The sequence below is a fragment of the Scomber scombrus genome, chromosome 4 (genome assembly GCF_963691925.1).
Source record: "Scomber scombrus chromosome 4, fScoSco1.1, whole genome shotgun sequence".
Taxonomy (NCBI): domain Eukaryota; kingdom Metazoa; phylum Chordata; class Actinopteri; order Scombriformes; family Scombridae; genus Scomber; species Scomber scombrus.
In genome coordinates, this window is record NC_084973.1 from 357,419 (window position 1) to 370,687 (window position 13,269).

Sequence of the window (13,269 nt, forward strand, 5' to 3'; positions counted from 1 at the left end):
ATAATTCACTCCTTATTTATTCACCACTATGCAGTGTTGTTTGCTGTGGTTGGTCTCAATAACCCCGCCCCCTGCCCCCTAACGTAAGCAGTTCTTTCTTCTAGTCCAGCAAAGAACTGGTGCCACTCTGGAACCGTTTTTTTGGCAGAGAGCCGGTTCTTTGTCTGTCGAAACAGGAAAACCGTTTCCAAATTAAGCACTGGCCCAGAACCAGCACTGGAACTTCTTTGGTGGAAAAGGGGTATCTTTGAACAGCCTTGGACACACACCATCTGGGCCAGCAGCCTTCTCAGAGCAAAGTCTTCCCAGCTCCAACCTCACCGTCTCTGTGACAAACAAGGGTGGAGGCTCAGGTGTAAGAGGGGGGATGGATGCTGCATTGGAGATGTACACATGTTGAAGAGGAGGAGGTGGAGGAGGAGAAGCAGCATTGGAATTGGGTGAGGCCGCTGTATTGAATCTGTTGAAGAACTGGTTGAGTTCATCAACTCTTTCTACATCACCTACCACTGGCTGTCTTTGCTTGTTGTTGTAACCAGAGATGGTGTTGATTCCTCTCCACATTTCACAGATGTTGCTGTGCTGTAGATTCCTCTCCAATTTCTTTTTGTAGTCCACCTTTGCCATCTGTAGTCTCTTCTTCAACTCATATTGTAATGTTTGAGCCGTGCTTTGTCACCATCTCTAAAAGCTGCCTTCTTCTCATTGAGGATTGCCTTTATATCACTAGTAATCCAAGGTTTGTTATTATGGAAACAGCGTACAGTCCTTGTAGGTATGACTGTGTCTCTACAGAAGTTGATGTAATAAGTAAAGCAGTCAACCTGTCTGTCAATGTCCATACTGTTCTCCTCTGTTTCCAGCAACACATTCCAGTCTGTACATTCAAAGCAGTCCTTTAGAGCCTCAGTATCCTCTGGTGTCCATTTCCTGACTGTGAGTTTAGTTGCAGGCTGCCTCCACACACAGGGTTTGTAACAAGTCTCCAGAAGAACCAAGTTGTGATCTGACCTGCCAAGTGGTGGTAAGGCAGTGGCTCTGTAAGCTTCTTTGACATTGGCATACAGCAGATCAAGGGTTTTATTTTCTCTGTTGGGACAATTAACAAACTGTGTAAATCCAGTCAGGTGGGAGGAGAGGGAAACATGATTGAAGTCTCCTGATATTATCTAAAGTGCCTCAGGATGTTTAGTCTGTATCTTAGCAACAAGGTCATGGAGAACTTCACATGGAACTCCAGCAGTTGCCTTGGGTGAGATGTACACAAGTATTGTTATGATATGACTGAATTCTCTTGGTACATAATATGGTCTCATACTTACTGCCAATAATTCAATATCTGGACAGCACATCTTCTCCTTGACAGTAACATGCGCAGGATTGCACCATCTCTGGTTCACAAATAAAGCCAAGCCCCCATCTTTTTTGTTGCCACTAGCTTTAGCATCTCTGTCCGATCGTATGAGAGTGAAGCCAGGTAGATCCACATTGGATTCTGAGATCTTTTGATTCAACCACGTTTCCGTAAAACACATGAGACTACACTCATTATACTTTCTGAGTCTTCATCAATATCTCCAGTTCATCACTCTTGTTGGGCAGAGAGTTGACATATCCCATGATGACTGATGGCAGAAAGGGCTTATATCTCCATTTCCAAGCCTTCACTTTTTCACCAGCACGACAACCACGAAAACACCTCTTCAACTCAGCTGGAATAGGGTGGTGTCCTTCAGACTGCGTTTCAATGAAAAAAGCTCTTCTCTTGAATAAACTCTTCTCTCCACAGAAGTATCCATCAGAAGTATCCACAGTTTGTTGACAAAAATATGACAAAAAATATGATAAAAATAAATATAAATTCAGTTAAATTGAGTAAAATTACAGCGCTACCAGACTTTGCTGCTACTAGTTGAAGCGCATTCTAGAATTTTGCCTAAGGAAAAGCAATGGGGTGTTTAAAATCAAATTATATAACATATTTCATGGTATGCATGTGTACACTCTGTGTGTTGCAGTGTGGTGTGTGGATTTACTCCTGACCTGGAAGGGAGGAAAACTGCAGGCTGTTGATGGCACTGCGAATATCTCCTGAGCTTCCTGAACACAGCATCTCTAGTACTGCTTGGTCTGCCACACACATCCTCCCACAGCTCTGCTTAGAATTATGGGGAAATATATTGTAGAAAAACACCTAAAATTCATACCAAAATGTGAAATCAACTGTAAGGCTTGCTCTCACCTTTCCTGCCTCCAGGGTTGAAATGCGAGTCAGGACCTTCATCATTGTGGTTGGAGCCACTGGATTAAAACTTGAAACACAGAACACAGAACACAATATTCAAAACTATGCAGTTGTCCCTGAATGGAATCTTTTAGTGGATCTAGAGAAAAAGACAAGGAACTGATTTATTCTACTTCCTGTTAATCCATATTTGATTACAGTAAATTCCCAAATAATGGTAATCAGGGGCACAAATCATATCAACAAAAACACATTAGGGCCAAAACATTAAGAGATGAGAGACTGAGTACAGTACAACAGTCATTTTGCTGCTCAGAGTTTCTGTTTTATAGAAATATTTAATTTTGTGGATTATTTGAACCTGATGCTGTTGATGTCCAGCTCCTCCAGGATCTCTCTGGGAAAAAGAAAGCGTGAACTCCTGTCTCCACTCAGACTGTCTGATACTATGAACACCAGGGGACATCGATTGGTCTTTGCAAAGCGCCTGGAAGACACACATCATGACACAGTCAGTTATATTAGCATGGAAATGTAGAGATTAACTTCATGTATGGTACCAAACACAATCAGTGGACCTTTCTGTCTTGTAGAAAGCCTTTCATCAGCCCCACAAAGTCCTGATGCTTAGGAAGGCCTAACACAAACAAGAAAACCCCATATCTCTCCTTTCACTTTAAAAATTAGAAACACTAAACTCAAAGTTAAAACAGGAGTGCAGACACTGGTCACAATGCTTCTGTCATTACTTTTAAATTGTGGCTTCAAAGCGGTGTGTTGTCGTAGCAACTTTTCCTTGTATCCGGTGTGGAAGCATGAAAAGAAATGTAGGGTCAAACCCAGTCAGGCCTCACCTAAGGATATCATGCAGGCTGCCCGGCTGCCGGTAGAACTGGTTTGGGAAATCCTGAGGAGGAACAAAGCAGGTTCAGACCAATGTATCACTTTGACATTAAATGTAGTCTGACAGCGGTCTGCCTTGACCGGTATCTAAGCCTATAAAGTTGTTGGTTGAGTTTCAGTTAGACAATTCTGAGCCATTTCCTTATTTCTCTTTTGCAATTATATGTATGATAAGTACATGTATGTCAGGAACAGTGTATCTTATCTTAAACAGGAAGGTTTAAGAACAAATAGATAACTATAGTTAAATTCATGATTTAAATTCCATTTTTAAAGTTATATACATTTAAAAAAAATGCAGTTTTAGTATAGTAACTAAAATCTGTTATGCACTTATATTACTACTTTTTTTTACCTGGCACTGTTTTACTATCGCTGTATTGTGCCAGTTAAATGAACTGGGTTTATGTTGGGGTTAATACTGGATTTAAATTCAAAGTGTAGTACATACCTCAATGAGTATGAGCTTGATGTCTGTAACGTCACCATCATCCACCATTTTCAGACAGTTGTACTTGTTGGCCCTGAGGAGGAACTCCTGGAACTGGTCTAACTGGGAAGTACAGGACAAGCCGGGCATCCTCCACTCTGACATATAACAGAAAATTAGGGTCACAAGTCAGAGCTTGAAACTGGGTGGACTGCAAAAGCTTGGACACTGACTTGGGATAGTAGTATGGGTATCTGAGATAACTGTTATCACCAAATACTACAACCTCATTTACAAGTCCTCTCGGGCCCTGACAGTCTCAACAATTTTTGAAACTCATCAATGTTTATTAAAGCAACATACAACTAATAGGATTGATAAGCAGAATTGATTAACAATGATGCTGTGTTTGAGGCTGAAAGTATACTAAGGGCTTCTCCTTACCATGCTGACTGCTGGTGTAAGGCTCTAGGCTGGTGGGGTTGGTCCACTCCTGAACCCTCAGGCCCAGCTCTTGACACAAAACCTGGACTGTAGCAGTCTTTCCACAGCCTGATGGTCCGGTCAGCAGTAAGATACCACCCTATGAATGACAACAGGCAGGATAAACCTGAAACCAAAGCTTCACTGAAGACCTCCACAATCTAATCAACATTTTATCAATACACATCTATTTCAATTTATTTTATTTGTGTTTTTAACAGAGCCATACTCAAAATTGTGTTCTACTTTGCATCTGTGATGTTGTGCTGAATGACAATAAAAGGAATCTTGAATCTTGAAATAGGCCAGGCTACAATCAGATCAGCTCTTAATGTCTCTTGGTCAAATGACATAACAGCAAATCTAATGGTCTAAATGGTTGTGTTGTTAGTCACATGTCTAAATAAAAAGTCACACAAATGGTAGCAGACTGGGTGTCAGTGTTCAGTTACTGCAATTATTAATTTTATTTAAATTAAAAATTAAGTTCATACCTTAAATGTGTTTGTGTGAACCTTTATCCAGTTCTCCACTTCTTCTATTTTCTTCTTGTGGACAGCTAGCTCAGCCTACACACACACACACACACACACACACACACACACACACACACACACACACACACACACACACACACACACACACACACACACACACACACACACACACACACACACACACACACACACACACACACACACACAGAGTTACAATTACTAGGGACAAGACACTATTGTTTTGAACCTTTATCACAACTCTAAAAATACATGAGGTGATTCAATGTCTGGTCACTGCTGCTGGGGTCGTGTGTGTGTGTGTGTGTGAATATCATCTGCACAATTCAAATTAAAAGGATCTTTGCTGGTAATCAGAATAATTTCAGAACATGCTGGAGCCTCTCTATACACTCAGGCATGCGCGGGCCTATACAGTCACCTTTCAGTCAGCTCCTCTAAATTTGTGCCTTCTATGAACTTTTTTTGAATAATGGACATTGTTGGACCATGATAGCATATAGCTATGAGTCACTCACTAGGTAAATGGTTAGCTTACCCTCCTGCTGACTCTGCTACCTGGATTTGGTGTTTATCCTTTTCCACCTTTTCTTTGTTGTTTAGAATGTTTAAATTTGAGTAAACATTCTAAACAAAGAAAAGGTCGAGAGTATAAACACCAGCTGTGATCCCAACCACATGGACAAGTAAAACCATCTCTACATCCATCTCAACATTAATGGAAACACCAGGGTAAACGTGGAGAGATTAAACGCTGACTGCGGTCCTGGCCACATGGATCTTCTGGGGATCCTAGCTGCCTGGATGGTGGCCCTTTCTCCCTGCTGCAGTTGAGGAGGTACCAGTGCTGAGAGGCTTAAGAGGAGCTTCTACCCTCAGGCAACTGGGATCCCAGATGGGACTGCTGCCTAGGACAGTACTCCATTAATCGTACCACAAAGCATGCTTGTCAAAAATTGCGTCAAGTGCAAAGCAGCTGGCTCATGGCCAGTTGATGCTCCTACAGTGAGTTTCCATTACAATTTACTGGGTTATTAATCAATTCTTCTGTCCTGTGTTATGGACGAGCCCAGGTACTAGGGATGTTAAGATACATCTACATCGATACATTGATTAAATTATCAACAAGCCAATAAAATTGATGCAAAATGAAAACATCAATCAGACATTGATCATCATCTTAAAGATGCGTGTTTATTTTTAAATTCCCCTGTCACGTCTGTCTCTGCCCAAGCACACACCCCTCCAAATAAAATGCAAGCGGCACCATGGCAAACGGCCTCAAAAAAAGTCAATGAAGATCCTGACCAGCTTTTTTCCACAAAAACTAAACCACAACTCTAAAAGAGCGATCAGTATGTGTCAGTTCACATTTCAGCAGCCAGCAACATGTCCGCAGCCAGATTAGAGGCAGGTGCTTCGGACAGACTATAAACTCTGCCAATCTTTTTTCCTCCGCGGAAAACGTCCCTGGTTAGTTTTCCACCAATTGCTAAATGTGAGCCCGTTTATGCCTGTTGCAACGTTTTTTTTTTTTTGTTACATTAGCATAATCAGATACGTGAGTTTTTTTATGCTTCAATTACTGTGGGAGCAGCGTGTTGACGTTAGGAAGTGTGGGAAATATGCTGATCAGTGAATCAGAGTGCTCCATGTTGCTGCGTGTCAATGCAGTAGCTGGAATTATGGGGAGGGGGGATGGGGTTGGGCCTCGGGTTAATGTACTCTCAGTTCGTTTCTATGTGTTTTATGTGTATTTTTTTTTCTCTTACGTGCATGCTGCTCTTATAACTTTATGTGCTCAACTTAGTCAAGTGCTTTACCTCTCATCCCTGGGGCTGGGATGGGAGAAGGTGGCGTTGTCTTTGGTAGACGAATCAGTGATTGTTATTGGCACACACCCTCAAAATTACCCTATCACATGATGGCGAACACAAATACCCTGCGTACACCTGGTGGTGCTTTAAGATTTGTTAGTTGGAATGTTAAGGGTATGAACTCCCCTGTCAAACGCAACAAAGTGTTTAACTATCTTACACATTTAAACACTAAAATAGCCTTCTTACAGGAGACTCATCTTCTGCCTTCGGATCACCTTAAACTCCGGAGGGGGTGGGTGGGCAAACTCTTTCAATCCTCTTTTTCAAGTAAAGCCCGGGGGGGTTGCAATTCTTATTCACAAATCAGTGCCATTATCTGTGACCAAAGTGGTGTCTGACACAAATGGGCGCTTTTTCATCATCACAGGCAAAATGGGAGGTAATAGCCTGATTTTTGCAAATGTGTATGGCCCAAACTGGGACAACAATATTTTTTTTTTAAACTTTTTTTTTCTCTCTTCTTCCTCAACCCTAGTACTAAACAGTTTTATTTTTTTTTCTCCTGTCCATGGCACATTTTCCCGTATTGATTACTTTCTCATTGATAGCAAACTCCTACCATCTGTCAGTTCATGCTCCTACAATCCCATTGTGATATCTGACCATGCAACAGTGGTTGTCGACATCTGTCTTCCTGGTAGATCTATGACACGCTCCCCCATGCGCTTTAATTTTTTATTGCTTTCTGACCCAAACTTTGTCTTGACTATTAAGAACCGCATTGAGCTTTATATCTCTACCAATGTAAACCAAGATACATCGGCAGCAGCCATCCGGGAGGCATGCAAAGCTTACCTGAGAGGAGAGGTAATATCTTACTCAGCTTATCAGAAACGGATCAGCTCGGAGATAAGTGCTAGCCTTGGCTAGAGATATATTAGAACTTCAGTCTAAATGTGTGGACTCACCCACGGCAGATCTTTCCAAAGAATTACTCATGAAAAAGGCGGAATATGATCTCCTGGCTTCAAATGAAGCTGCAGAGTCACTGTTAAAATCACGTCATAAATATTATGAGTTTGGGGATAAACCTAGTAAACTGCTTGCACACCAAATCCGACAAGAATCTTTCATCACAGCATATAACTCAGATCAGTACTACTGATCGGACAACTATTGATCCACAGGTAATTAACAACCATTTCAGAGACTTCTACGCCAAATTATACACCTCTGAATGCGTGGCTGATGAGAAACAGTATGACATTTTTTTTTAACTCTTTGGAGATTCCCTCCATTGACAGTGCAACATCATCTAGTCTGGATGAAGCCTTTTCAATTGGTGAACTTAGTAATGTTTTGATGCAGAGCGGTAAATGCCCAGGCCCTGATGGTCTTCCGGCAGAATTTTATAAGACATTCTCAGATCAATTAGCTCCAATTTTACTTAACATGTAACAATCTTCCCCCCACGTTAAGACAGGCCACCATTTCTCTCCTTTTAAAAAAGGACAAAGACCCACTTTCTTGTGGTAACTACCGCCCAATCTCTCTGCTATGTGCAAATGTTAAGCTCTTGGCCAAAATGTTGACTAGGCGTCTAGAGACTGTACTACCAACTATTATAGGTACTGACCAAACAGGGTTTGTTAAAGACAGACATTCTTTTCATAATGTTCGAATGTTATTTGATATTGTTTATGCACCAACACCCCTGAGGTGGTTATTTCCATGGATGCAGAGAGGCATTTGATCGTGTAGAATGGTCCTATCTGTTCTCTGTGTTAAAACATTTTGGCTTTGGTAATACCTTCATATCATGGATTAGGCTTTTATATACGTCCCCCCAAGCTTGTGTTCACACAAACAATGATTATTCTGACTACTTCCCCCTCAAGCGTGGGACCCGTCAGGGGTGTCCACTCTCTCCACTCTTGTTCGCCATTGCCATTGAACCATTGGCAGTGGCCCTAAGGTCCAGTCAGATAACAGGTATCTCAAGGGGCGGCGTCGAACATAAAGTGTACCTGTATGCGGATGACCTCTGACACTGGAAAAAATTAAGTACTCTTTGCGTGGCACCTTTACTAAGTTCTGTAAGGTCTGGGAACCCCTCTTAGATCACGTCAGGTCTCTTCAACTAGATACCGCCACCATTGATTGATTCGCCCCAACAACACACCAAGGTCCTGTTTCAACTAGCCTTATTGGTAGCACATATCAGCAGCATGCAGCACTACTAATTTTATTTAAATTTTTTTTTTAAGTTATTAAGTATTGTTTTTGTTTCCTTATTTATGGTCTTTACATTGCTCAATTAATGCAAGTGGATATGCGTGTGTTTGTGTCTATGTCTCTGTGAGTAGTTGTGAGTGAGAGAGTTGATGGGTCAGAGAAGATGGGATAGTGTGAATGAGCATAAGCATATGTTTCTGCAACATTACCTGCCACTGCAAGCATTTAACAGCCAGTTGTTGTTGTGTTCTGTTTTGTTTTTATTGTTTTCTCTTTTTCTTTTTTTCTGTCTGCGTATCAAATTTCTTTAGTTGTCTGTCTGATTTGGGAAGGGGAGGCGAGGGGAGGGGGGTGGGGGGCTGTATTGTGTATCCTCACCATCTACCTGTCTGTGATGTAATCCTCTCACTTCTTATCTGTGAGGACTGTTGTACATTAAGTCTTGTATTGAAATTTCTACAAATAAATCATATATATATATATATTTGTGGGCATCAGGGAGCCGCTATAAATATGCGGGAGACTCTCGGAACTTCCGGGACAGTTTTAGTCTGCACTAAAGCAATAACTAGCGCTATAATGGTATTTGTAGCACCAGAGATGCTACTGTTAGGATACAGTTAGGACACTGTTAGGACAGTTAAAACACTTAATTGTTAAGTGATGTCTTAATTTAGTTTTTGTTTTATTGTGAACTTTGATATCATCTAATTTGAAGAGTGCACACTGCAGTTACAAAAGGGCCAATAGATGATTCTTTTGTTTACAGTAAGTTTCCAACTGACTGCTGAAACAAGTAATTGTTACATTATATTGCTAATAAATTATAGAATTTTGAGAGTAAGGCCTTAGTGTGATACATTGCAAACAACTGATGGAGATTATATCACTCATGAGTAGTCTAAAAATGGCATAGGCATCTGTGCTAAAAAGGACCCAAAAAAGATTGAGAATCGAATCGAATCGTATCGTGACCTTAAAGTCGAAAATGAAATCGAATCGAGGATTTGAAGAATCGTGACACCCTTAGTAAGGTGCAGAGGCACACAGAGATGAAATGTGCTATGAGACAGTGAGACTTATGCAGGCTATGTGCTGGTCTGCTGCTTTACATAGTATAACAGACAGGGCCAATTGTACAGTAAAAATGTTCCCTTTACATGACCTGCATACAGAACCGGTCCTGCCTATACGCAGACTATGCAGGCTGCGTAGGGCCCCGTGCATCCGAAAAGGCCCCGCCCACCGCCAAGTCCGCACCTGACAAAGCGTGCTCATATTTACTGCTAACAGTAGGCAAGATGAAGCGCAACTATCCCTCAGGCCACGAAAAAGGAAAAGAAAACAACATGCGAGTGAATTGCGGGAACAAGCAGGTATTGGTGTTCTCAATCCCTGTCCAAGTAAGCTGAGTTGCCACTTATTCATCCACAGATACACATATGCCCACTTTTTATGTCCCACTGATGTTGGAAACTAAACAATTTTGCCACATTTGCTGTACTAGTATAAAAAATAAAAAGAGAGAATTGAAAAATGATTGGTGAAGAGGGAAAATGTAAATAGTTTGTATTGCATTGTTATGAAGTAGATTGTAACAGATTCCTGTTGTTGTTTTAAAAAAATAATTTCTACAAGAAATTCAACTTCTGTTTTGTGTGATTTATTACATTATCACAGTGTTATACTGCACAATAAGACATCTTGGGTTCTTCCTACTTGTTGTAACCATGATTGTACTGCTCGCTAGAGGTGCAGGACGCATGTGCAGTGAAAAATTAACCCACAGTGAGTAAAAATGTGAGAGCAAAAAATGTCCAAAATTGCTTGGGGATACACTATTTATTTGATGAACTTGAACAAGCAACTGTGTTTCTTCCTGAATTGCAGCTTGGAAAGAAAGGTGCATTTGTGCGCATCCACCAGCACGCTAGCACCTTGAATAGAAGTAAAACTCAAGCTGCATCAAGCAACATTTGTGCTCTGGAGAATAGGCTTATTTGATATGAAGTGCAGAAAAATAAGTTGCACATAATTTTAAAACAAGACAATGATCTTTAGTTTGCCCTTTAAATGTATGATTTTTTCGACGATTTTTCAGGTTTTTTCAAAATATATATATTATTCCTGCATACTTTCAGTTACAGACTCCATTCAAACGTCAAAATGTAGCCACAAGTCTCATCTATAGATGTGTGTAATTTGGTCTGGCTATCTTTTATACTTTTTGATCTGTGGCCCGACATGTGCACCCTGTTCCTCTCCCATTCAATCCTGAATCTCCATTCTGTCTGTGCATGCTCTGTTGTCATGCTCTGCAGTCGTTAACTACCATGGCAACGACTGTGTGTGTGTGTTCAGCTGGCTCATTTGTGCTCTGCAGTCATCCAGATTCATTTGTGGTCTTAGTGTGCCACCCAGTGGAGAAAACTAGATTCCTGATAAGGAGTATGTTGATACCTGGTAAGAGTGAGTGTGTGTGTGTGTGTGTGTGTGTGTGTGTGTGTGTGTGTGTGTGTGTGTGTGTGTGTGTGTGTGTAATGTATCTACTTATTGCAGTGTCCGATAAATGCCTGGGTCTGAATGCATCTAAATGCCCCTGACTGAAACCTTTCCACTTCGCCACAGCCCGACGTGCGCAAGGGTGCAAGGTCCCGCCCAACGCTGCTTGCAGCTTTAATTCAGTCTGTGCTTTATCAAACCTCATTTCATCAATAGTCTGCATCCAAGCCTGAAATCTGCACACTAACCCTAAGTCTGCAAAAAGACAGTTTGAGGCCCCTGGTGGACTTAATGAAATGTGGATTTGGATAGCAAAACATTCCGACTTCCCGGAAATGACACTGTTAATAATGCCTGCAGGTGCTTTCAAGTCTTTGTTCAAAAGTATAACCATCATTTATAGCAATATAGGCATGAGGTTGTAATACTACTAATAATACAACTATTATAATAATATTATGAAAAATAAATATAGATTTTTCAGGTAGTTCATTTATAAGATTATCCAAAAACATCTGTCATTCTATTCATAAATGGTTTCTCAAACTAATGTCCAGAAAATGTCCTGTAATACATAGTGAGGCTTGATATTACAAATAAAACACCAATCTCCTCATAACTGTTAAAAAAAACTCAATAGAGCTGTTCAGAAAGTTCACAGTACTTACGGCCGAAGTCTGCAAGTCTAGAGAGTGGGCATTTGGATTCAATTAAGTTTTTCATGGATATCAGAACAATTATTGACAGTGATGATGCTGACCTTAGAACAGGGCAAGTATCTATCCACCCATGGCACATCCTGGTCCCTTGGGGCTGTCTCTTTTGGCAGGTAGGACGAATTTGAGTCTGAGCTATCAGTCTCTCCTTTCCTTTTCCTGGGCCTCTTGGGCTTAGCCTTGGAGCACAAAACATGGCTGTCCTTTGTCCTTTCAGATGGAGAAAAGCTTTTCCCTGACAAATCTATGAAGGATGGATTCACCCAGCGGTTCACCTGCAAGAAAACAGTCAACAGGCTGAAGACCTCCAATTCACATATTTACCATCATTGACCCTTAAATTCAACTACATATTACAGTACTAGCAGTGGTGCCTGAGCATGGAACCTAGCTGCCCATCCATCTGCCCATCGCAGCAGGATACTTCAACAACTACTGGTGACATTACAATGATATCTGGTGATGATATCCCAGTGTTAACTATATTGCTGACCCTTAATTAACCTATGGTTTCTCCTCCAGTGCCCCCCTCAGAAAAGCCTTTACACTTCAATCAGTGGTTATGAACAATACAACTGGTAGGTTTTTTTTAAGTGAGGCATTACATTTTCAGTGTTTTTGTTTTCATCTAAATGATGTTCCTAATGGGTCATATCATCAGCAGTTACAGTATCTCCTGGATTAAAAAACGGTATGTAGGGCTCACTTTGCTTGAAGGAGCTTGATCTCCCAGAGAAAGCTTGTTCATCCTCAGGCGTAGTGCTTCACATTGAGGGCAACAGTTCCGTTAAGAACTTGGAATCTGAAAAGCAGCAGAAACAGTCATTGGTGATGATGTTGTTAGATGTAGCTACAGAAGACAGCAGTAGTTCTCTTAGTAAACAGATTAACATTAAAATTGGGGTCGGTGGCCATTTGAGGTTTTATGGCGCATCATTTCTAATTTAGATAGCTTATTTTTCTTTGTAAATTAGTGCAGGTGTTCCCAATCCGCAAACATGCAGCCGAGAACTTTTTGGATTGTCGATTACTTGATAAAAGTCATTTGTAGTATATTTTATCATCTCTGCTGCTGGCGTTAAGATATATCGCCTTATATACTGCGATATTACTTCATTCACATTAACTAATTATAAGTAATAACTACAGACTGGTAGAATGGGATAAGTGACGCTAAGCTAATGTTAGGTCAGAAGGCTAAGTTTACGGACCGTGTAAACTTACCACGTTTGAACATTTGAAATATCAGAAGCAGAGTCTAAAGAGTTACCGTGAGAGAAAGAGAGAGTAGCGTTTCTAGATGTTGAACCAACCTACTAAACCATGTGACAAAGTGAAGTTTACACATTTACTTTTACCTATTTAAATTCCGGGGACTTGAGGTGCCGCAATCAGACTCCCAATTGACGTAAAACTGACG

General features: G+C 40.9%; 1 protein-coding gene across 3 annotated transcripts in view; it reads right to left on the reverse strand.

The window, feature by feature from the left end:
* The window catches only part of rad17 (RAD17 checkpoint clamp loader component), a 40,155-nt gene extending 26,910 nt beyond the window's left edge, over positions 1–13,245 (reverse strand). Inside the window, exons 1-10 of one of the 3 annotated variants that reach the window (XM_062417390.1) lie at positions 13,208–13,245; positions 12,556–12,651; positions 11,894–12,124; positions 4,556–4,630; positions 4,023–4,161; positions 3,600–3,736; positions 3,100–3,152; positions 2,607–2,732; positions 2,243–2,312; positions 2,044–2,155 (exon numbers count right to left, since the gene is read on the reverse strand). In XM_062417390.1, the coding sequence (XP_062273374.1) occupies positions 2,044–2,155; positions 2,243–2,312; positions 2,607–2,732; positions 3,100–3,152; positions 3,600–3,736; positions 4,023–4,161; positions 4,556–4,630; positions 11,894–12,124; positions 12,556–12,597 (985 nt within the window). In that variant the 5' untranslated portion in view covers positions 12,598–12,651; positions 13,208–13,245. The other 2 variants (XM_062417389.1, XM_062417391.1) reach the window with 2 other exon arrangements.
* Positions 13,246–13,269: the final 24 nt, after the last annotated feature.